Consider the following 26,508-nt stretch of genomic DNA (forward strand, 5'->3'; position numbering starts at 1 on the left):
ACATTATGGTTAATAAGTATCATTCTTTTAACTGGTATCAGAAAGCTGGAAGCATTAATTAGCTTAATGTAGAATCATGATTTTTTTTTTTTTTTTTAGTTCGGCTAATCATGTGTAATTTAAATTTGTAGAAATCAGCACTTAAATGTTGATTGATTAGTTTATTCATATGGATATCATCTTATACGCTAGCAATCTGCTGCTTCACCTTTACTTGAAAAAAGATGGCATTGAGGGAATATGATAGCTAGCATAAATATTTTTCTATATGGCATATCTTCTGGAGTAGCACCAATAGTTGGCCACATTGTCTGTATAAATTCTGCAGCATATCTGAGAATATATTAATCATGACTGTCTGACCAGTGGTTCCTGGTCTCATGGTCAGTTGCTTAGGATCATGGTAACCACCTACTGGGTTTTCTCATTTAAAGGTATACCTTAGAAACTAAATTTCAGAGTCTTCAGATTTGGGGATTAAATAGTCCTGGGTTTTTGAATATTAATTTTACTTCTTGCTAGCTATGCAAACTTGAATAAGTTGCTTAATTTTTCTAAACCTTAGTTTTCTTTTATATAGAATGGAGGTGATTGTCGGATGAATTAAGATCATTTTTTTAAGTGCCTAGCATGTAGTGTAGGCCCTAAGTCTCTCTTTATTTCCTTCTGTTACTTAAATCCTAAACATTTCACAAATACACAATAAAGTTCCAACCTTAGTAGAAGAAGAATTTCCTGGAAAGCTTAGAATCACAGAAACCATAGAGAGATACTCTCCAGATGTTTAGACAGCTTGCTTTTTAGAAGAATGTCTTTCATTTTAAGTGAAATATTTTAGAAAATTTAAAAATTCAAAAAAGTAGACTCTAAGAAAGAATCATGCATATTTCCACTACCCAAAGTTAATCACTTAATAAGTTGGTATGTTTTCTTTCATTCTTATATACAGATTTGGGATTTATTTTTGTAACTGAGTTACTACTGTATATAAAATTTTATATCTTAACTTTTCTTCTTTTAATCACTGAACATAACCGTTTCCCCATGTTACAAACTAAAAAACATTTAATGGTTGAATAGTATTCCATTAAGTGATTAAATTCTTACTTACTCATTCCCCCTTATATATTGATTTCTACTTTTACATTATTATAAATAGGCTGTTAAAAATGAAACTTTTTCCATATTTCTGGTTATTTCTTTAGACTAGATTCCCCATAAGTTAGTAGGTTAAAATGGTATGAGCATATTAAGGGAGCCAAAGGGGTTGAAGATACATAGCTTTCTAATCACCCTTTTATGGGACCACTTTTTAAAAAAATCATGTATTTAATAGATTCAGGCAATTAATAAAAATCTTTGTGTTCTAATTATTTTTACAACTTATTAACTGAGGAACTTATCTTTAATCTCTTTCAAGTTCAGCCTTTGTTAAGGTGTTCATATGGGACCTGACAGTAAAAGGAAAAGATAAATGTACTTCAGTGAACCCTAAAATTCTTTATATGAAAATTTTTTATGGTACTTTAGGATATCTAAACTTGATGGACACAAAATAACTACATACGCCCAAAATTTCTTCCCTTTTTCAACTTTCACCCAAATAATTAATTAGTGTTATTGCTGTTGAAACTCTTCTGTGGCAACTGGAAAGGATTATAGAACATGTATTTTTCCTAAGTGCAGTTATTTTTCAAAGGAAACATGTCATTTTTTAAGGATAAGTATTCTAAGGAATACATTTTCTGGTTGCTACTTGCCTTAAATTTGTATTTTTTCTTCTTAATATAGTATTGTTTTGGGTTGGTTTGCTTATGAGAAATTTTTCACCAAAAGTTAAGACAAATTTCTTAGTTTACCTGCTTATATTTCACTCTTGTGAATGGAGACGTAGGACAATTCTTCCTCTCTCAAATGCTGGAAGGATTAAAAATCCTTAATTAAATGTCATAGACCAAGCTTATCTCTGTAAGTAGTAATATTGCGTTAGGATTATTCCGGTATAAGCAATTTCAAGAAGCATAATAGTATAATATTTGTAATACCTATCATTTATAGAACAACAATTAATGTGTCAGGTTTTGGGTTAGCTGAATATTAGCTCTCAAGATCATGACAACCATGCAGGTTGGTTGCTTCCTCTTGAAAAATTGAGGACTCAAACAGAACGAGGAAAGCTTTTCTGAAAATGTTATGGTTAAAAATAACATTTCTTTTAAAGGAAGCAATGCCGGTCTTGGCCATTATTCTTGTTTTATTGTTCAGTTAAACTTTTTCTGCATATGTACTTCGGAATATTCAGAAAATCTTCACATCACTAAAATTTACCTGTATTTTAAACTGCAGTAAAACCACTCTGTTTTTATTAAAATTTTCTGTTTATTTGATGTCAAAAGTAAAGTTCATCTTTGCTTAGGGAAATTTTTATGGTGCAATTTGAAATTACTTAAGCAAGCTGCTTTCAGGCACCTTAAGTACTTCTGAAATTTGTTTGTAGATGAATAGTGAATATGCTAGTTATAAATCCATTCAGTAAAGTAAGATCCTTGTGAAATCTGAACAGTGTTTTGAATGAACCATATTAGTGTCTTTTTTTTTTGCGGTACGCAGGCCTCTCACTGTTGTGGCCCCTCTCGTTGAGGAGCACAGGCTCCAGACACGCAGGCTCAGAGGCCATGGCTCACAGGCCCAGCCGCTCCGTGGCATGTGGGATCTTCCCAGACCAGGGCATGAACCCATGTGCCCTGCATCGGCGGGCGGACTCTCAACCACTGCGCCACCAGGGAAGCCCCATATTAGTGTCTTTGAGTGGACTTTCTGGATTTCACACTGGCTTCCACTCCATTAGTTTGGGTTAGTGAAATTCTTAGAATTTGTTAACAAAGAAAAGAAGAAGAATCTGAGTTTTTAAAAATGGATATCACTTTCTAGCAGCTTTCCCCAAAACAAGAATTCACTGGACACTCATGATGTAAATATATTGTACTAGGTCTCATAGGCTGCGACCGAGTGGGTTTAAACACAGTAGAGTGTGGATATTAAGTAGCTATACAATCGATTATTAGAAAGGATAGAAAGGTAAAATCATAAGAAAGAAAACTTACAGACTCTCCTGGATTCAGAGGAGGTCATATCTTATTTTGATGGAGATCTCTAGAAAGTCTTTGTGGAGTTATTAGAATTTAAAAAAGTAAATAAGGGCTTCCCTGGTGGCGCAGTGGTTGAGAGTCCACCTGCCAATGCAGGGGACACGGGTTCATGTCCCGGTCCGGGAAGATCCCACATGCCGCGGAGCGGCTGGGCCCGTGAGCCATGGCCACTGAGCTGCGCGTCCGGAGCCTGTGCTCCACAACGGGAGAGGCCACAAAAGTGAGAGGCCCGCATACAGGAAAAAAAATAATATTAAAAAATAAAAAAGTAAATAAAACTTTCACCTGTAGAGACAGCAGTAGGAAATACAACTTCAGTATTAACTATTTTTAAGAATTTGAAGATGCTTTGTGGGAAAAAAAATTAAAATTTAATTTAGTGTTTGAGATGCAAAGTGAAAGCTGGAAATCTTGTATTATTACCTGATTAATGCATTTGCTTTAGTGTTCAGTTTTAGATGTTTTCATTTCATGCTAAAAAAATGCAGGTATTTTTAAAAGGATCAAGAGTCTATGCACTTAAACTGAGTGCTTCCATTGTGCTCTTTTCTAATGTTCACACTAATGATTTTCTTCTTCAGAAACCTGAAAATACCACAAGCCAACCACCTTCTAACCAGCAAGTTGTAGAGGTGGCGATTCCTCATGTAGGGAAATTTATGATTGAGTCAAAGGAGGGGGGTTATGATGACGAGGTACCTTTATTATAGCCCTCTGCACTGTTTCCACTTGTTTTTTGCTATTTAATGCAAGCACTTTGGGCATGCCTGCACCCTTACATTGTCTGTTGCTGCATAACATACAGCTTTGCCACCCACAGTCTGAAATTACCTTACCAATTGCTGACAGTACTTCGAATTTCAAATGAAGATTTAAGTAGAAAGCTTATGGATTTGTCAAAAGAATAATTTTATGTTGCTAGAGTTAATTCTTTTGTGCAGACATAGGATTTGTTTACTCTAGGGTTGATAGGTTTTGATAAGGTTTGTTTAAATAGCAGAAATTTTGAGCACTTAAAAATATTTTCCTTTCCTACTTTCCTTGAATTATGGATTATAATACTTTGCCACTATTTCCTACCAGAAGATCCTACAATCTGATTAGATATAGATTAGATACAGATTAGTGTATAGATAACTGTTTTGTTTTTTTTGCTTCTGCACCCTCTGTGTGACTGAATTGAATGATTCATCAACATAGTCGAATGCCTACCAGTGTTGTATACACTGGGCACCTCCATCTTATCTCTTCTTACTGCCCCACTGTTAATTCTCATCTACTTAGTTTTCTAACAGTATGGAGGCATTTTTGTTTCCCATGATATGGTTCTTGGGAATCCAGATGAAAATTGCTGTTGTCCTGATCCCATCAGATATGTTTTCCCCTTTACCACGTTTTTCTTTACACTGTTCAGTTTTGATCTTTTCTGTATTTGAGAGGGGGCCAGTAAAGCTGTTTCTGAATAGTAACAACAGAAAAGACAGACCCTGGATTCTATCATTTGTTAGTTTTTACTGGCATGGATGAGAATTGAATGTATATTGAATAGTTTTTTCCAAGTAATGTTTTTTTCAGACTTACTTCAAGGTTATGATTAAACTCTTATATGAGTTAATCAGCAAAATCAGAAGTGTCATAAAGACATTACTATTACTGTGCTACTGTAAGAAAGCATGGGCCGTAAAGAGAATAAGAAGAAGGTTTGTGAGTCAGGAACTGGCCAGAAGGATTTTCTGAAGCAGTTAATGTTAGGTATATTGCAACTGTCAGTGTGTACTCCAAAATAAATACTATGGGTAATAGGTTCAGTGAATCAGAGGTAATGGATGCAGTCTCTTTATTGCTCTAATATGATAGCTTCATAGCGTCTTGAGTTGTTTCACTTTGCAGATATTTTAAAATACAAACATTTAAGAATACAGTCATCCCTTGGTATCCGCGGTGGATTGGTTGCAGTACCCTCCCTGTCCCCAGCAGATACGAAAGTCCACAGTTGCCCAAGTCCATTATACAAAATGGCATAGTACATAATAAACTATTATGAAGACAAAGAAATATTTAGTACTTAATAGCAGTACGTTTTTCTGTTTAACTGTTACCATGTTGGTGCTTGCAGATTATGGAAACTGGCATGTTTTTAGTAAAAATGTTAATTTGTTGATCAAGCATCTTAGTGCTTGTTTTAGGGTGAGCCTTCTGGCATTTAAAAAAGTAGAATTGTGATTAATCATTTAACACTACCTTTTGTGCAAGTGCTTATGCTCTTGGCAGAGTTTTTTTTGTGTTTTGTGTATATGTTTTTTTTTAATTCGTTGGAGTGGTAGTTTAACAGTGCATGTGCCTTGTAACTTTTAAAAAGAAGTCATATGGGTACAGGGCTGCTGCTTAGATATTTAGACTGTATGGTTGTGCAGGCAGGGGTGCCGGGCCAACCGGCAGAAGTGGAGTTGGAATTGAGCTAATGCTGAGTTCCCCGAGCCTTAAAGAAGAGGCATCTTTTTTAATAAAAAAAGTGTTGCTTTTTCTAAATGGTTCTCTTAGAGAGCAGCACATTTTTCTAAATTGTCTGTCAAGAAGGGGGTGCCTTTTAAAAAAATTCTTCAGTTCAGACAGTATGCCTTTTTGCACTTCGCACAGAGGCACGATGTCAGCTAACTGTGGCCCTGTATGGAAGATTTCGAGATACTTATATGCATATCAGATCACATTTGCTACAAAAAAGTGCAACGTTTGATTTATAAATAGTGAAAAACAAAGGACTTTTAACATGCATGTAAAAACAAAGGACTTTTAACTTGCATGTAAAGGAATTATTTTGGTTTTTTGATTTTTTTTTTTATGATAACCATTCAAAAGTTCTTACTTTAAATCCCTTGTGGCAGATCATGATGACACCGAACATGCAAGGTATTATCATGGCGATAGGTAAATCCCGGAATGTATATGACAGGTGTGGCCCTGAAGCAGGGTTCTTTAAGGTACAATGAACATTTTCATTTTATTTATTTATTTTTTAAATAAACTTCTTAAAACGTTTTATTTCCTTGAATTAAATTTGTTTTCCTGTATACCTTCTCTCTTCCTATCCATGGCTAATCATGGCCACATAATGTTCTAGGGGTTTCTTTTATGCATGAATCTAAGACTGATTATTCTTTTTAAAGTCAGATAATTAAACAAAAACAAAGCAATTTACCTGAGTTATCCTAATAGTACACCTCTGATTTGTTAGCAGAAATTTATTGTATTTGAAGCAAATAAAGGGTATTGATGGGCAAAAATAGGAACTGAGTAAATACTTCTGGTAATAGTTTATTTTCTCCTCTGGTAATATTGTTAGTCAAAATTATAATATTTTTCTTTACTTTTATTATCATTTCATACTAAATTGATTTCTTCATTTAGTTGTTTCTAAAATGATTCATTCATTTATTATCTTATATTTCTTGTTTTCTCCATAATTAATTTTAATATCCTTGTCATTTCAAGACTTGAGACCATCAAGCTGATGCATTATTCCATGACTAAATCTTTATTCCCTCTAATACCAGATCTAATGTTTTGATTACATTATTATTTGTTCTTATATATTTGAAAGATGAAAACACTGTGTTTGGTTTGTCACTTTCTTTAGGTTAACCAAAGCCAATTCATTACTTTACCCCCCCCCCAGGCGCCTTTTAGTGTTTCTTATTTAAAAAAAAAAAAAACAGCTTTATTGAGGTATAGTTCACTTCAACAAAGCTACATGTTCCCTTTCTTGACATTTAAAATCTAAAATTTTCCCTTAATGTTCTATACCACCATTCACTGCAGTCTTTAAGAAACTGCTTATTTTCAGTGTTTCTTTTGGTATGTAGTATAAACAAAGGCCTTGTGACTAGTAGCCTTATATCAATAAACACTTTTGAACTGGTTAGAATTAGAGTGACCAATCATCCTGGTATGCCTGGGACTGAAGGGTTTCCTGGGATATAGGACTTAGGTGCTAAACTGTTGAAGTTCTGGCAGGCTGGTCCCAAGATGAATTGTTCACTCTGTTAAGATCCCATGAGAGAGGTTGAAAACTACTCTTATCAAAAAAAAAGAAAGAAAGAAAAGAAAAACAACTTTTATGTTTAAAAATTAATCCTTATTCCCAGGCAGTCTACATTTCTTTTCTTAGAAAACACTAAATATGTGTGTTCAAAAGTTTTCTTCTGTTTCTTATGGAAGAGTTATCTGTCCTTGATAGTACCATTGTCATCTTTGTCAAGTTGGGTATCTTTATCTATTTTCCAGTTGAACTGGAAACTTAACTTTTATTAAATTAATACCTGCATATATTTTAAAGAGCCAACTAATTATACATACTACAAACAACAGTAGTCACATCATATCCCTTCCACCCCCAGCTCTGGTAACAGCTTTCAGTTATTTCATCAAATCCTTTTGGCATTAATTCTATATCTTTATGTAGAGTGCTTGTGATTTTGTGATTCTTAGTTTACACATTTCCTGTTGAATTCCCTACCATGGGACGTGAATGATGAGCCCTCTTTATTCTCCTGCCCCATATACACGCACCAGCACATACAGTTTTCATCCCTCCATCAACATACACACACACACGCAATATGTGTATAAGAATCTTGTCATTTGATTAATTCAGAATTCTCAGCTTGTATTATTATTTCTTGTGTGCTACTCAGGGTTGAAGTAAGTCATACATATTATTACTTTTACTTCTTTTCCCTCATCTTTCATTTTCCTTGGAATTGGTTGTTTTGTTTTGTTTGCTTAGTTTTTTGCTCGTTCTTTGTCAGCTTTATTTTCTTGTGGAATTCTATTCTGGAGCTTTATGACCTGCTCCAGTTTGCATTGATTTTCCTTTATTCCTGGTATATAACTGATGTCTTGAGATCTCCTTTCATCATCACTTTGGGGATGCCCTTTGCATCTTATCCTTTGTGTATTTTCTATATCTCATATATTTGTCTTTTTAAATATACCCTCTGATTTTGAAGCAGCACAAAATCTCTGAAGTTTATATTTGTGTATATTTTCATCTATCTGTAATTGAGGAATACGTAGGTGAACATTATCAGTTTATAATTAATGTATACTTTTTGTATAGGTAAATGATTAGCATTTGGAAAGTTCTAGCTGATAATATAAAATTTGAGAAAATTTGTCATATAAATAACAAAAATAACGTATACAAATGCAATCATTCAGTAATATAGAGGTGTCTTAAGTAAAACTAATAACAACAGTCTGCTTCTGCCCTGTTGTAACCACTTCTAACATTTGTATAACCTTTCTGGTTTTTTCCTTTTGTTTTTAAAAACATGCATATATAGAGAAATTTTTTAACTTTTACTCTTCATATTATTTTGTAACTTATATCACTCAGAAATATATTGTGGGTATTCTTAAAGTTAAGACAATATATCTACCACATTATCTACACCACCTGCATTTAGTATTCTGTGGTATAGATGTACATATTACTCTCTCTGTGGATGTACGTCCTATATTTTTTCCCAGTCTTCCATTTCTGTTTGAATTTAGTTTATGGTACCTTTTTCCATAAAGAAGTTTTAAAAATACTGTGATATCTATACTGTCTTTCTTCTCCTTTCTGGATTCTGTAGTTTCACTGCTATACAAAAAGTCTTCTTCAACCTAAGGTATTATAAATTTTCTGGAATATTTTCTTAAAACACTTTTCTTAATAAATTTTTATTTCATGAATTTAAAAATACCCTATTTACATTTAACTCAGTAGCATTTTATTTGGGCTTTCTGCATTCTATATTAATAAAAAAATTGCTGTAAGTTTTTATTTGGGGGTTGTCTTCCTCAGGTTTGATGTCATGCTTATTAAGTTCATTTACTAAATTCATTTAGTAAATGGATTTGAGCTCTCCTGTTTTTCTTTAACTCTAGTGTAGTTTACATAGGAGTTAACTGTTCCATAAGAGTAAACTAGAACTCACTCGTAAAACCATATGAGCTTAGCCCCTTTTTTGGTTATAGGTCTTTTGACAGACTTTTGGTTCCTTTTACAGCAGTTGACCTTTTGATTGTTCCATATGTTCTTGGCAATTGACTCTAATCATTATCGATGTTCAGTATTTAAATCACAAAATATATACATAGCACAGAATCTAACATATGATTCCTTTTATCTTCCTATGTTCCCTAAATCGGATATAATATAGTTTTAATTTTCTTCCTTTTTAATGCTTAGTTTATTAAAAGTTGAGGGAAAGAGTTTTGTTTTTTTTTTCTTCTATCCTGTCACATTACCCAAAAAAACTTTGTTGGGTTTATTTTATATTAGCTTTTTGGCTGTGAGAAGTTTTTCAACTCTGCATGTTTAAGTACTTCTGTATATGGATTTCCTTATGCATTATTATCAGAACAATTTTTAAAATGTTATGTATGTTTGCTAGTAGTAAAACCATGTGATGAAAATGTTCTCTTTGTTACTGATAAAAAGATAAGTTGGGAAATGAAACTTACATCTAGCTGGGTAAGTGGATTTGCTAAGAATTAACTTTTAAATTAGGAAGGGTTACCAACCCAGTCAGTCACAGTTCCTATTTCAACCACAGGCCCTCCCACATGGGAGTCTGCCCCTGTACACAGAATATTAAAGAGTTAATAGGCAGGCAGATCTGGAAAAACAAATGAGAAAAGACATTTACCTAAGTCCTTTTCCCAAGTTGTGACTCTATTTATTAAGATTAGTTTTCACTGTTAACAGAAAGTCCCCAAATCATAGTGGCTTAAAGGCAGAAGTTTCTGTCATGCAAAAACAAACTCCAGGGAAAGTCAGTACAAGGCTACTGTGATGAGCAAAAAATAAAAGCCAGAAGGAAAAAAAGGAATAATATTCTCAAAGTACTAGTTGCCTGTATGTATATGTACAGGGGTGGGAGTGGGAGGGTCACATCATAATTATAATCATGGGATTAGTATAACTTTTTTCATTTACTTTCAAAGACATTAAAATTTCTTTTTTGTACTTTTTTTTTTTTTTTTGTCTGTACCTATTAAAGTGCCCTTAGGATTTTAATGAAGCAGTAACACTTCTATATTATGAAACTTTTTTTCCTTACTGGTTATTTCATTGCTTCATAACAATTGTTCCCAGTTGACATAACTTTATTAGTTTGTTTTTTACTTTAAAAATGCTTATTATCATTACCCCTCTGTTTATTCAGTAGTTATAAAAATATTTTTATTAAGATGTAAAACATGCTGAAAAGAACACAGTTCTTGAGTTTACAGCTCTGTGAATTATCACAGAGTGCACATATTCATGTAACTATCAACCAGGCCAAGAAATAGAACATTATAGTATTCCAGAAATTACCTTTGTTTCTTCTTTCTATGAACTACACTTTCCCCCTATCCAAAAGTAGATGTTATCTGAACTTCTAACAATGTAAGTTTTCTTGTTGAACTTTATATACCTAGAATCTTTTACTATAGGTACTTTTGTGTCTGGCTGCTTTTACTGAGAAACATGTTTGGAGCTTCATATATATTATTGGATATAGTTAGAATTTGTTCATTCTCTTATGGTATTCTGTTGTATGACTACACTATTTTTTTTCCATTCTGTTGATGGGCATATTCAAAAGGTATTACCTGCTTATATCGAGGTACTGTACTAAATCCAATGAATATAGCTGGGGAAATGATGGACTGAGTTCCTGCCTTAATGAAGCTTATTTTCTAGGGGGAAGCAAACACTAATTAGAGTCATAATTAGTATGTTAAAGGAGCAGTTTGTGGAAAGAGACCTTATAATGGAAAAACAGAGCTGCTATCTAGAGGGCTTCTTAGAGAAAGCGATGTTTAAACTAATAAAATATACATATACCAAAACATAGAATGAAAACATTTCTCTCTCACTTTTTAATTTTCACTCCACAGTTAGCTTCTATTGGTTATTTCTTGTATATGCTCTTAGGTAGATAAATGAGACTGATATTCAGTACTCATCCATACATTATAATTTAAATAAAAATAGAAGTATGCTCTATCTTTTCTTTTTCTAGTTTTTTTTTTTCATGTAATGTGGTGGATGCTTATTCATGTCATGATTTGTAGATTTATTGTTTTTCATAAGTACATTTTATTTCCTGTTGAGCTTATGAAAATTTATTTAAACATTTTTTTAGAGCAGGGCATTCCAGTTTTTTCCTTGTTATGACAAACATGGATGGATCTAGTGATGGATCTGGCCACCATAAAGGCTGATGGGATTAGTATCTCAGAATTCTTACAGCTTATTCATGGCCTAGGTTAGAAAGTTCTGTCCCAGGCGAGCTGTTACTAGCAAAGGCTCTATGTTCAGATGCCTGGGTTTAAATTCTAGCTTTATCACTTATAATTGTGTGATCTTAGGCAATTTACTGACATTATCATGGCCATTGTTTTTTATTTATAAATGAGAAGTTATCTTGAGAATTAAATGAGATAATCCATGTAGACATCATTGGACAGTGTCTATCACATAAAGTGTCAGTGTCACATAAAGAACACTCACAAATTGTAACTTTTATTAAATTCATCATTACCATTTTTGTTGCTGGTTTAGGTCATTTCCAGTATTTTTGTGAACATTCTTGTACATATATCATTTGAAAACTCATGTGAACATAGCGTAGTAGAATTTCCAATGTACTGTCATTGATGCTTAGCTGACAAAATGATATAAAAAGGGTAATCCCATTATTTTATGTATCTTTGATCTTTAGTTAGGCTAAGTATCTTTCTGTAAATTTTTTGGCAGTTGGTATTTCTTATGTTAACTGCCTGTCCATTTTTTGCACACTTTTTTTGTTTTTTTCTTTTTTTTAACTTAAATGAGCATCTGCTCTGCTAAGAATTTTGATTCATCTATAATTTGAAAATTGTATTTTGTGGTTTGTCATTTATCTTTAAATTTGTTTTTGGTGTCTTAACTGTACATAATGTTTTTAATCTTATAAAATATAGCAATATTTCCTTAATGGATTTGAGACTATATGATCACTTCTAAAATTATGCAAATCTTTAATTGTTACTTTAATGATTTTTATTGTTTGATTCCCAGATATGAGATTTCAGTTTTCTCCAAATAGAGAAATATCCAAAAGGTCCAAACGTATCATGACTAATAACACTTTGACTAATGCATTCTTTGCACACTGACTTAAAATACTGTATTGTATATTAAATCCCATTTATAAATGGATCTCTTTGGGTCTCTCTGTTCCATTGATCATTTTTCTGTTTTTGAACATTACACTTATTTACATTATGGACCATTTATTTGTAATATATTTTGTAGTAGAAACACCTCTTAATTTTTTTTCTTTTATAAATGGAAAGTTTGGCAAGTTTCATTTTTTCTTTTTTGATAATTTTTAACCAACTGCAACTTGTCTCCTTAAATCCTTTCAGAATTTGATTGTACTTGCATTATATTAAGTTACAGTGAGGTGGATAATTATATTTTTCAGTATTTTTAGTCTTCTCAGAAAGGAACATGATATGAATCTTCAGTTTTTTGGTCCTCTCTTATGTCCTTAAGTAAGGTTTTATAATTTTACTTCATAATTTTACTTCATAATACTTTACTTCCTCACTTTTAATACCAAATTATTGGTAGGGTAGGTAGTGGAAAAACTAATTACTTTTATGTATTTATATTGTATCCAATTATTTTATTGAACCCTTTGTATTTTCTAATAATTTTTTGGTTGATTCTTTTGATTATTTCAGTAAACTGCCTCCCAATAACTATCTCATTATTGGGATAATTTCCATTATACTTATTTCTTATTTCTGGTTTTATTATGTTGACCAGCCTTTTCAGAATATAAATAACAAAATAATGGTAGTAAACTCCTTTGTTTAGTTCCTGAGTGTAATGTGAATGTTTCTAGTGTTTTATTATTAAATAGAATGTGTAGTATTGGTTTTTTACAGATCCTCTCATAAATTTAAAAGCACTTTCTTAAATTTACAGTTAAGACTTGTCTTTTAAACTGGCTGGTATTGGAATTTAGATAATTTTTTAATGCATCTATTTGAGATGCTGAACAGATTTCTCCTTAATCCTTGCAAAGTAAGGATCTTAGCGTTTGTCTTTTTTTTTAATCATTGTAAACACTATCTGTTCCTATATATTCTTTATGTACACAAGGTAGTTTTTAGGTACACAAGCTCCCCTAAGATGTGGGTCTTGGCATCTATGTTTACTGACAAAATTGATCTATACTTCCTTTTTTTAAAAAATATTTGTCAAATTTTGATATCAGATTATACTAGTTTTATATAATCATTAAGGAGGCTTTCCCCTTTTTCAGGTTCAGAGCAGTTTAGATACAGGAATCATCTTGTCTTTGAAGATCTGACATGACAGCACAGCTCTGAAACAGAATGGGCCTAATTTCTTTATTGGGCATAGATCTTAGGCAGCCTTTTCAGTTATCTATATTTTTTCTGCATCTCTTCAGTTTTTCTGCCTCTGAAAGTAATTCTGATAACTTAGAGTTTCCTAGATGATCATCTGTTTAATGAAGATGTTATAGTTTATTGGTATAAAGTTATGTATTATTATTTTATAGATTTTAAAACTTTTTCCTGTATTTTTGGTATTATCACCTTCCTTATTTCTGGTGTTGATTTCTCCATTTTTTGGTCTTCCATTCAGCTTTTTGGAAGGAAAAAGCCTTTGGTGGTCTTTATCTAATTGCCACATTATTTTATTTCTTCTACTTTATTTTGGTTTATTTTCTTTTTCTAGCTTCTTGAAGTAAATGCTATTCTGTATTGCTTAAGCTGGAATTTTCCTTTACCAATCTGGCTGTGTCCTTTAGGTTTTGAGATCTCATATTCCCAGTATTAATATAATTTTGATTCCTTTGGTCCAAGAATAATTTAGAACAGTATTTTAAAATTCCTAAGTGTTTAGTTTGGGAATTATCTTTATTTTTAATTCCTATTTATATTACATTGTGCTCAAAGAATATAACCTATATGATTCTGACCCTCTGGAATTTGAAGTAGTTTTTCTTCATCTCATAGTACACTATCAGTTTTTAAAATAAACAATTTTAAAAATAAAATGATATACCTAGCTTTCTGAATTTTACTCCAGCTGATTTTCCCTTAGATCTTACTGCCTCCAGAGTATACTGTATGTTTGTATTTTTGACATTTTCTAGTGTATACATATACTTACATCAAAATAGTCTGTAATAAGTTATAAATTTAGAATATGTTTTATTGTATGATTTAGAAAAGTAGAAAAAAGTCTAAGTAGAAATCGTTTGGAAGAAGATTTCAAAAGAGAGAGACTTTAGTCTCATTGAATGAGTCATGTGTGGCTAGATGGGGAATGATCAAGGACATCATGCATGTAGAGAACTTAAGGAGCAAAGACGTGTGCATTTGTGGGGAGTCGAACCTGATCTGGGTAGAAGAGTAACAGGAAATAAAGCTAAATAGGTTAACACTGAGCCTGATTAGTAGGACCATGTTAAATGTTAACGGTAGATTGTGTACAGCTCTCCTAAATATACCAGTGTGGAACACCTTGTTGAAAATCTGAAGGAATATGTATGGTTGCAGTATACTGTAGAAGTCAGAAAACTTCTTGTGAAGGAAGTTCATTAAAAAAAAAAATAGTTGATAAATTAATTTATGCTGATAACATGTGGTATTTTGTGGTTGAAAAATTGCTCCTAGATATTTAGAAGTACCTTTCTACCTCTACTGGTTTAATAAAACACCTATAGATTATAATTTTGGCATTTACTCATTAAAATTGGGAGAATCTTAAATAGAGAAAAATCAAGAGATAAACATAATCGTAGAGTTAAAGGCGATGTATATTCTAGCTCTAATAGAAATCTATTTACTATTTATAAAAAAAATCACAACCTGTGTTTTGAAGGTGGCGGGGGGGGAATGGATAATCATTTAGTGTTGTAATTCCTTATGTCTAAACCTATAATATTATTTAAGAGACAAATTTATTTTATTCTGGTCATACTAATTTCGGCCAAAAGGATGACATCTGAAATATTTAAATATCCAAAAACCTTCTAATAGCCTATGGCAATCATTGTCTAAGGGCCATAATAAGGAAGAACAGTTATTTATTGTTTTTCTTTTACACTTATTCTCAAATTCCGTATAGTTCAGTTATTAAATGATCATGTGCCTTTGTTTCAAATTGGAAAAATTTTTAATCTCAAATTGGGAAGATTAAAGAGTTTATAAGCAAAACATGCAGTAAAGTGAGCCATGATAGTCTTACATGACTAAATATAGTTAATTTTCATGGCTGTTTTTAACCACAGCAGTAACACTTTAGAATGACATGTATATTGAAAATAAAATTGGAATAATTTATTTTAGCCATAGAGTAATTATCTTACTCTATTTATAATGCTAAGCTATATATCAATAGAAAGGACTTATTAGCTCCCCTAAGAATATATAACTAGAATATTTCATTTACTGTTTTTCAGTTATATTTTCTCAATTCTATAAAATACAGCCCAATAGGTGGTAGTTTCTGGATGGCCAAGAATTGCTTAAGAAAGGCATGCATTTAAAAGAAAAGAGAAAAACCCTTTCCAGTAGAATGGACTTTTTGTAAAATATATTTTGCATATAGCCCCAAATGTTTTATGGTTAGCAGAGTTAGAATTTAGATGTGTCTAATATAAATGAATATTTTTAAAGTGTTATGTTTAACTATATGGGCTTCTTATTTATAGTAGTATTTTATATATAACTGTACACATATTTCTTTATGAGCAGATATTTTTCAAATCATTTGCTTATGTGTGGGAACATGCATTAGTATTTATTGTTTCCCATTATAATATGAATTCTAAGGTGTTTGTAAAGAAAAAGTAAGCTCACGTATCAAGGTAGTAATAGTGATATTATGCATTAATTATCATTACACTGATAAAATTCAAATATTTTTGAAACAATGAAAAATTTATTTTATGGTAAATAAAAAACTTTTCATCCCTTATTTGTCAGCTCTGCAATTGAAGTTAATTGTGGTGATGTTATGCATTTAAGAGCCAGCCATTTTCTTTCAGATATGGGTATTCTAGGGAACTGCAGTTCAGCCCTAGAATTTGAAACATTAGAGGGGTACATCAAACTGAGCGTAGGTTAGGTGATATACCTAGTATCTCTGTCTTATGCCTCTGAATAGACTTTGACCAGGCTCTGGTAAGTTTTACGAAGTTACTCACATGGTAAGCTTAGATGTATTTAAACTATGGAACATGGGACAATATTCTTAGATGTACTACCTCCTTATTTCTAATATTTTAAAAGGAAAAAAGCATATTTCACTGTAAGGATAATTAAGTTATAATATTGAAAGATTTTAATTATTATAATTAACCAAGATTGACATTGTCTTGTATTTTCTAGGCAATTAAGTTGGAATATTCAAGGTTGGTTAAATTGGCCCAAGAAGATACCCCACCAGAAACAGACTATCGATTACATCATGTAGTAGTCTACTTTATCCAGAATCAGGCTCCAAAGAAAATCATTGAGAAAACATTGCTAGAACAATTTGGAGATAGAAATTTGAGTTTTGATGAAAGGTAATTTGAAAATGTTTAATATCTTATTCGTATGCTCAAATTGTCCTTGTCTTTTTTATAGTTCCCAGTGCAATTTTTGAATGTTTATTTTACACATACACAGACATATTTCAATAAATGCAGTACAAAATTTGACTTCACTTAATGTGAACAATTGCTTTGTAATTTATTTGAGATTTATAATCATGACCTTTAAAAGTTTGAACTAAAAATAATTTAGATCGCTTTAGTACATTTTAATTGTGAACTAAGGTACTGAGCTAGGCAATGTAAAGATACACAGAAGAGTATAATATAATTATCACTGCCCTTTGGGGACTTAAGATTTGAATTTCTCAACCTCTCCACTATGGATATTTGGGGCCAAATAATTTTTTGTTTTTGAGGGGGCTGTCCTGTAATTTGTAGGATATTTAGTAATGTTCCTGGCCTCTACCCACTAAATGCCAGTAGTACTCTCCAACTGGTGACAACCCATACGGTCTCCAAATACTGCCAGATATCCCCTGAGGGAGCAAAATCACCCTTGTGTGAGAACCACTGGAGAAAAGTAATTATATGTACAAATAAAGTAATTAAACATCTCCTGACATAAAGAGAAGGCTTAGAATGTTTAAATTAATTTTGGTTTACCAAAAACTGTTTTCTCTTAGAAACTCCTATAAAACTATTTACTAATGTTAAAAATTTAAATTTAATCTAATTAGAATGAATACTATTTAAAACAATTTAGGCCTTAGGTAAAGATCCAAAGTACTGAAAAGTTATTTTAGAATACAGAAACATTTATACTATCTTGGAGTTCATTGTAAACACATTTAAATTCTGAAGTAAATGATTATCCTTTCATGAATGTCTCAAAAATAGTGAATTAAAAATATGTGAGTAGAGAAGAGTATGAGGGAAAACAAAGCATCCAGGTTTAATTTCTGCCTCACCATGTGTCTGCTGTGAAATTTAGGATTAAGTGAAATAATACAGGTGAATGGTTTTGAGCATTATCTGGTAGACAGTAAATGCTCAGTGAGTATTGGCTATTAATATTTTTATTAGTAGTAAGGTTGGCATCACTTATTTTGTTACATATAACTGTGAAAAGCTCAGAAGCTATAACCCTCATTATCTGGACTGTCAGTATACTATGTTCCAATGAGTATATGCTATTGAATTTGGGGAAGATACTTATGGAGTACTCACGTTGATTTTTCAGTCTTTTGCAGTTATTTGCCCTGGCAACTAAAAATAGTTTGTTTTAAGAAATCTGATTTCTCTTGTGCTTGAAATCCAGAGTAAAATGTGTGTGATAACGAAATATATTTTGGGCAGATTTCTTTAGCAATGGTTCTGATCATAAAATCTATTGAAATGTTTTCATTCCTACCTGAAATGATAGGCACATTTTGGATTCCTTTTTACTATTTATGAATAATACCATTTGGAGGAAAATAAGATTTCATGTCTCTGGAGCTTACTTAATAATACATTATAAATTTTTAAATTTTTTTTACATATTCCATCTTTATTAATAGAATATAATTTAAAAGCCATATGTATCAATAAATATAACATGGTAAATTTGAATTAGAATTATTGCTTCTGTCTTCTTTATATATTTTGTAACTATCTGGTATTGTCCAAAAAACACATTTTTCACTTAAGTATTTCAAAGTTGTTTCCTCAAAAAAATATTACTCAGTGATAGTGGATTTCATTTTCATATGTGTTGGGTAGTCTAGTTTTGTATAACACATGCTTTTCAGTCTTTATGGAGTTTGCTTTTGATTTAGAAATACATTTCTTTTATTTGAAGGTGTCACAACATAATGAAAGTTGCTCAAGCCAAAATTGAAATGATAAAACCTGAAGAAGTAAACTTGGAGGAGTATGAGGTAATGTGCCTTTTGAGAGGTTGAACTGTAGATTGAGGAATTGTTTAATTCAGTAATCTTTCATTTCAGTACAGCTAAGCACGTGAGAAAATTTGACATAGAGTGTTGAAGTAACTTGCCTAAAGTTCTCATAGCTTCACGTCACAACTTTGTTAACAGAACCTATGTTCTTAAATACTGTACTACAGTGAAGCCATGCTATATTTTTTCTTTGCTTCATCAGATATTTTGGGGGGAAGTTAGAAATTCGTTTTAATCATTGTATGCCATATATATTTGTCATTATTGGACAGTGTTGTGTGAGAGATCTCGAGCACACACATGAGTAGTCGTATCATGCCTGTGGTAATTTTTGTGCAAAATATTCTCTTTGTGTTAAGTTTGGCTTTAAAACTAATATTTTTTTAAGTTACCAATTCAAACACCTAGTAGTTTTTCAAGCTTTTAAATTTAACTTTATACATTGTCTTTTCAAAAACTTATAAATTTGGTAAATTTTAACTTGCTTTCATGAGTGCCTTTGATTAATGACTGCTCTCATTTACAAACTTAATTACTTTATATTCCCTTAAACAATTAGTGTAATTCACTACATTAACAGATACAAGGAAGGATACAGAAAACAGTTATTTTTTTTATAATATAATCGTCGTTTATTTTTCTCCACTTATTTTTTGTTTTGTGTTGTATTTTTTTAATATTTTTATTGGAGTATAATTGCTTTACAATGTTGTGTTAGTTTCTGCTATTCACAAAGTGAATCAGCTATATGTATACATATATCCCCATATCTCCTTCCTCTTGTGTCTCCCTCCCACCCTCCCTATCCCACCCCACTAGGTGGACACAAAGCACCAAGCTGATCTCCCTGTGCTATGCGGCTGCTTCCCACTAGCTATCTGTTTTACATTTGGTAGTGTATATATGTCCATGCCACTCTCTCACTTCGTCCCAGCTTACCCTTCCCCCTCCCCATGTCCTCAAGTCCATTCTCTACGTCTGCATCTTTATTCCTGTCCTGCCCCTAGGTTCTTCAGAACCTTTTTTTTTTAGATTCCATATATGTGTGTTAGCATACGGTATTTGTTTTTCTCTTTCTGACTTACTTCACTCTGTATGACAGATTCTAGGTCCATCCACCTCACTACGAATAACAGTTTCGTTTCTTTTATGGCTGAGTAATATTCCATGGTATATATGTGCCACATCTTCTTTATCCATTCATCTGTCGATGGATACTTAAGTTGCTTCCATGTCCTGGCTATTGTAAATAGAGCTGCAATGACCATTGTGGTACATGACTCTTTTTGAATTACGGTTTTCTCAGGGTATATGCCCAGTAGTGGGATTGCTGGGTCATATGATAGTACTATTTTTAGTTTTTTAAGGAACCTCCATACTGTTCTCCATAGTGACTGTATCAATTTACATTCCCACCAGCAGTGCAAGAGGGTTCCCTTTTCTCCACACCCTCTCCAGCATTTATTGTTTGTAGATTTTTTGATGATGGCCGTTCTGACTGGTGTGAGGTGATATCTCATTGTAGTTTTAATTTGCATTTCTCTAAGGATTAGTGATGTTAAACATCCTTTCATGTGTTTCTTGGCAATCTGTATATCTTCTTTGGAGAAACAAGGTAGCTACTTTAATCTACTAAAGAGTGTCTTGAAAAACAAATATAAAGAAATCTGAACATTGAAAGCTTTCCTTTTGTGATCAAGAAAAAGACAGGCATGTATGCCATTACCACTTCTATTCAGCATTGTACTGGTAATTCAAGGACAGTAAGGCAACAAAAAATAAAGCAAAAAGTAAGAGATTGCAAAAGAAGAAACAAAGTTTTCATTATTTGCAGATTTTATACCTAGAAAATACAAAATCTACAGATAAATTTATTGGAGATAAATAAAGATAATAAGAGAGCTCTGTAACATACAAGTCTTATGTCAAATATCAGTTTTATTCCTTTATACCAGTAACAAATAATCAGATAGAAATTCTAAAGAATAACAGTATTTTTAGTAGTACCCAAACTGTGGAGTACCTAGAAGCAAATTTAGCAAAAATTGTGCATGACTTTAGGAGACGTTATAAAGAAGACCTAAACAAATGGATATATGTATCGTATCGTGTTTGGGAAGCTTTGTATTATAAAGATGTCAGTTTTCCCCAAAATGGTTTATTGATACTGTGCAGTTTCTGTCAGACTTCTAGCAAGTTGTTTTATGGAGCTTTAATAAGCTGATTCAAAATTTTTATGGAAATGCAAAGATCTCACTCTAGTCCTGACATTCTTGAAGAAGAACGAGTTAGGAAGGCTTTTTTACTTGAAATCAATACAAATTATCTTAACCTTTATGCTTTATAATAATATTAGCATAAGAATAGGTAAATTCGAGCAATAAAGCAGAATAGAAAATCTAGGAACACAGCCACAAATAAATGGACACACAATACATGCCAGAGATGGCAGGCAAATTGGTTGCTAACTCTACCCTTGTCTCCAAGATTCAAGTAACATGGGACTTGATTTTTTTTTTTTTTTTTTCTTTGCGGTATGCGGACCTCTCACCGCTGCGGCCCCTCCCGCCGCGGAGCACAGGCTCCGGACGCGCAGGCCCGGCGGCCACGGCCCAGGGGCCCAGCCACTCCGCGGCATGAGTTATCCTCCCGGACCGGGGCACGAACCCGCGTCCCCTGCATCGGCAGGCGGACCCTCAACCACTGTGCCACCAGGAGAGCCCCGGGACTTGATTTTTTATTTGTGATTTGATTCTACAGTCTCTCTACAAGCATGCTTCATCAGATTGGCTTCAGCATATTTTTATTATGAAAACTTCTCATATTTTTTCTAACTGCAGAGCCACTAAGTCTTATAGGTATTTACATGACATGTTTTTGGATTCTGTATATCCCACATATCTTTGTCTTGCTCTAAGTCACACATCAGCAGACCTTGCCCACAGACCAAATCCAGCTCACCACCTGCTTTTTTAAGTAAAGTTTTATTGGAACACAAGCCATTTGTTTAGGTATTGCGTATCAGCACTTTCACACTACAACCGCAGAGATGAGTAACTGCAACAGAGACTGCATGGCCTGCAAAGCCTGAAACATTTATTGTCTAACCCTTTAAAGAAAAAGTTTACCTACTTAACAACTTCTAAGGTGATTCTAATGACAATAGAGTGGCAATTTGAATACTTCCCCCAGAAAAGTTAACTTTATGCTTGCAAGACAATTTTACCTTTATTTGTTATTAAGGTCTACTTATAGTGTGGAAATTATGCCTTTTAAAATTAAAAATTAAAATGATTCATATTCAAGTAGAATGTAGCTGGTCAATAACTGGCCTGTATGTTTCTTATTTTCATTTACTTATAACAATATGTATATAAAAGCTTTCACACTTCTATCATCACTATCTCCTTTAGGTTAGTCCTATATTGAATTTTAGTTATGATTTTCCTTGAATAAATTTTTATTAAGTAAGAAAAAAATCTTGATTTTATTTTTTTAAGTCATTTTCTAGAGTTATAAGTTGTAAGTTCTGAATCATTTAGTCACATTACATGCCCAATAATTGTGAGTTGTTTTGGAGGGAGAGGCTGTTGAAATGTGAAATGCATCTATCTTTTTCACCATAGCTCAGCTGAAAAGAGTATTCAGCAACCACATTTAAAATTTAACACAAATTTGGGAAAATTAAAAGGTTAAATAATTTTATTATGATGTAACATTTTTTTTTTCTTTCAGTTCCTTAAAACTGTGCTTCAAATAACAGTCTTCAAGCTTTGCTTCCTGTTAGAGGAGTTAGCTTCATTTACCTTCTACCTTCAATGTGATGTAGATCTATAATAATACTTTTTAAATTTAAGTGTATTTGCTTTACGTTATATTAGTTTCAGGTGTACAGCATAGGTTCAGTATGTTTACAGATTATACTCCATTAAAAGTTATTACAAGATAATAGCTATAATTCCCTGTGCTATACAATATATCCTTGCTGCTTATCTATTTTATACATAGTAGTTTGTATTTTGTAATCCTGTACCCCTATCGCACTTCTCCTTTCCCTCTCCCCATGGGTAACAGTATGGAGGTTCCTCAAAAAAATGAAAATAGAACCATCAATATAATCCAGCAATTCACTCCTCTGTATATGTCTGGAAAAAATGAAAACACTAATTTGAAAAGATACATGCACCCCAAATATTCTATAATGATATCTTAATAATAAAATTTTACAATGAAGAATTTTTGAGAGAGAGAGATGACCTACCTGACTGATTATCTTGCCTTTGTATTTCTGTTTTCTTCTAGTGAGTCATTGTTGTTTAATTTCTCATCAATGTCTAATAATTTTTACATTTATTATTATACCGATAAATAGTTTTGTATGTAAGACAGTAAAGTCTTGATTTAGGTCTAGTTTATCTTTAATTATGAACTCTTTGCTTCTGTTAATTCAAACAGTTATCAAAACAATGTATTTATAAGCAGTTTTCATTGTAGTTTTAATATCTATATACTTTTACTATTTTCTTTCACCTACAGGAATGGCATCAGGATTATAGAAAATTCAGGGAAACAACCATGTATCTCATAATTGGGCTAGAAAATTTTCAAAGAGAAAGGTAAGGCAAGATGTACACACATGAAAAGGAGAGCTTAATTTTTGTATTCTATTCAGATGTGACCTCATCTATAGAAAAGGTTTTTTTCCACAGTGTATATTTTCAATAAATGTTTTATTTTAGAACAGTCTTAGATTTACAGAGAAATTGCAAAATTAATACAAAGAGTTCCCATATACCCCACATACAATATATTTTCCATTTTAAGCTAAATCTGTAAAGCTGGCATTATTGTCATTGTTTTTATCAGCTCTCAAACACTGCAATTGAAACTTAGAATGGAATAGGATTAGACTGAAGCCTAGAAGTTTGCTGGGGACCGAAGAAGCTGGTAGCCCAGCAAATGGAATTCTTTGTATTCTTCAACATCTACCTTCCAGTCACTAGCCTTTTTCCTGTTCTTTCTGAGTTTAATCTTGACTTCAAATTAGAGATAGTGTTTCTAATCTGTCTCTTTCTCTGAACTTCGAGGTACTATAAAAAATATAGCTGTAGAAAACTAATCACTTGTCTTCTAAATACTGCGACTGTAAATATTTTAGATTACTTCTCATACAAATTACAGATGGTTTTAAAGGAATTTCTGCTTTTTAAATTGCAATCATTGTTACCGAGAAGAAAAGGATACATATTGATTTATTGACCATTATAGATTATTCATTAATGTGTATTTACTTATTATACACGTATTTCTCAATTCGTATCCTTTAACATTAATTTACTTGACTAAGGATTTTTTTATGTGCTATATTTAAAATACACTGTAATACTGCCGCCAAGTAAAAGGGATATTGATTTCTTTCTTTTTTTTCCTTTTCTTTTTTATTGTGTAAAGTATAAGAAACCTCCACTTGAGGTAATAATGTTTTTTTTAAATGCCAACATGCAACATTACTTCTAGAGCTATGCTGTCCAACATGGTGGCCACCAGCCACATGCAAAAATTTAAATATAAATTAATTAAAATTTTTAAAGCTAAGAATTCGGTTTCTCAATCATACTAGCCACATTTTGAATGTTCAGTAGTTACGCGTGACTAGTGGCTACTGTTTTGGCCAGCACAGATACACCACTTCCATTATTGCAGGAAGTTCTGTTGGACAGTGCTGCTCTGTTCGTTGGACAGTACACAATGCCATCATTCTTACACTTATCAAAATCTTAAAAGTTATCACACAAAAGTAAAAAGTAATGTTAATACTTGGATACAAATTATTAAAGTCCTAGTGATTGTGTACTTTTAAGATAATTTACTTTGGTTACTGAAATAGAAAACTGTTTTGACCAGTAGCTCTATTTTATTAATATTTTGGTCAAAGTTTTATTTAATAGGGATAGTCTAATTAGCTTTAGGATTTTGGAGATTAAGTTTTCTGAGAAAAATATTAATATGGTCTTACAATTGAACAGAGTTTCTAAAAGGTATTTCCATTTTATAGGTAAAGAAACTGGGCTCCACAGTGCTGCAATAACTTTGTCAAGGTCACACGACTAACTAGGGAGAGAAAAATTGAAATAGAGACCTCTGTATTCTTGTATAATTTAATGAAATCAGAAAAGGACAAAATGTATTCATTATCTCAATAAGAATTAACAAGATGAACCTGTCATTTTCTTGCTCTCTGCATAGCTTCTACATTAGCTTTTCTGAGTTAACATTTGTTAAAGAACTTTAAGTATAACTTGGAATTATGTTTAAATTTCATAATTTGCTTATTCTTAAATATGTTCTTGTTGGTAAAGTGAATATTCTTAGCATAGCAAATGTGAAAGGTCAGCTAGAAAATTAGTAATGGTGACAAATAATATTTATGGAATATTGTAAAAAGAAATGTTAATTTTACCACTTTAAATATAGCGGTTACCGTTACTAGCAGTGTATAAAACATTGCCAAAAGGTTCTGTCAAACTTGTTTTTAATGAAAACTTAGCACTTGAAAGCCATAAATTGAATTATTTATTGATGGGTCATTATTACTTCTCTGAGTAATGAAATGAAATCATGTTTTTAGGAACCATAATTTTACAGCAGTAAAACTGGAAGATAAAGAGAATCTATCAGGCTACATAGTCTTATTTTATCTTAAATAAGAATTTGGTAACTGGACTGCTGAATTTTATTCTGATTACTTGAAGTGTAAGCACTTTAAACGTTGATAAAATGTAGAACGTTTTGTGTACTTCACTAGAAAATTGGAACATGTTCATAGTTTCAGAGCTATTCTCAGAGCGATGACTCAGGTCTAGAAAGCCAGATATGGATGTCATTCAGGGGAGACCTTTCAGCAGGAAACTTAATAGCTATAAAAGGGAAGGTAGATGTGCCAGCAAACTAATTCAACTTAGTGACGTAAAACAACATTTAATATTATTATCACTCTTTAAACAAAAAAAGCTTTAGCTGAGACTATACCCATATTATTTCAAAATAAGATTTCATACCCTAAGTTTTCTCAAAAACAAATTCCTAGGAAAAGCTGTTTTTAAAACATAACTTAAAAGAACTTATTTTTTATGAAGTAGTTTCAGGTGTGTAATTTGATTTGTTATGAATGTGTACATTAATTTCCACATAATTCTACATTTAACATTTGGACTATAGACTTGTTTCTGAGCACCTGAAATTAATAAACAGTAACACTGATTGGCAGTAAACATTGTTTCTGTACAGTATTTCACTTTTTAGGATGTTGCATTTTTCTGAATTTGTGAGAAGATACGTTATGATTGGAAAATCTGACACATAGGAAATATCTTAAAATATCTTTCATATTTCAGTTATACAAATATATAGCTGTATATATTTTTTCCTACAGCATGTTAGGAGAAGAATAATCGTTTTAGAGACAAATATAGTACTCAAACATTTTTCCCATATTCCCTTTTTAAAACCTAGTTTGAACTTCTTTTTGTTTTTTTTTTTTGCTGTACGTGGGCCTCTCACTGTTGTGGCCTCTCCCATTGCGGAGCACAGGCTCCGGACGCGCAGGCTCTGCGGCATGTGGGATCTTCCCAGACCGGGGCACGAACCCGTGTCCCCTGCATCAGCAGGCGGACTCTCAACCACTGCGCCACCAGGGAAGCCCCTAGTTTGAACTTCTTAAGGTCTAGACTTATATCGATAACATATTAATATTAACTATAAAACAAAGGCCTAACCCTGCCTGCCTTTTATGTTAGTGTTTTCTTTTGTCTG

General features: G+C 32.3%; 1 protein-coding gene across 4 annotated transcripts in view; it reads left to right on the top strand.

The window, feature by feature from the left end:
• Positions 1-26,508, top strand: part of USP25 (ubiquitin specific peptidase 25) — a 146,262-nt gene that overhangs the window by 114,306 nt on the left and 5,448 nt on the right. For 3 of the 4 annotated variants that reach the window (XM_012539505.3, XM_049709728.1, XM_049709729.1), the window contains 5 exons: positions 3,731-3,844; positions 6,032-6,127; positions 16,608-16,786; positions 18,597-18,675; positions 23,233-23,312. In XM_012539505.3, coding sequence (XP_012394959.2) covers positions 3,731-3,844; positions 6,032-6,127; positions 16,608-16,786; positions 18,597-18,675; positions 23,233-23,312 — 548 coding nt within the window. The remainder of the gene's footprint in view (positions 1-3,730; positions 3,845-6,031; positions 6,128-16,607; positions 16,787-18,596; positions 18,676-23,232; positions 23,313-26,508) is intronic. The other variant, XM_004264459.4, reaches the window with a different exon arrangement.

This window comes from Orcinus orca, chromosome 5 (assembly GCF_937001465.1).
Source record: "Orcinus orca chromosome 5, mOrcOrc1.1, whole genome shotgun sequence".
Classification (NCBI taxonomy): domain Eukaryota; kingdom Metazoa; phylum Chordata; class Mammalia; order Artiodactyla; family Delphinidae; genus Orcinus; species Orcinus orca.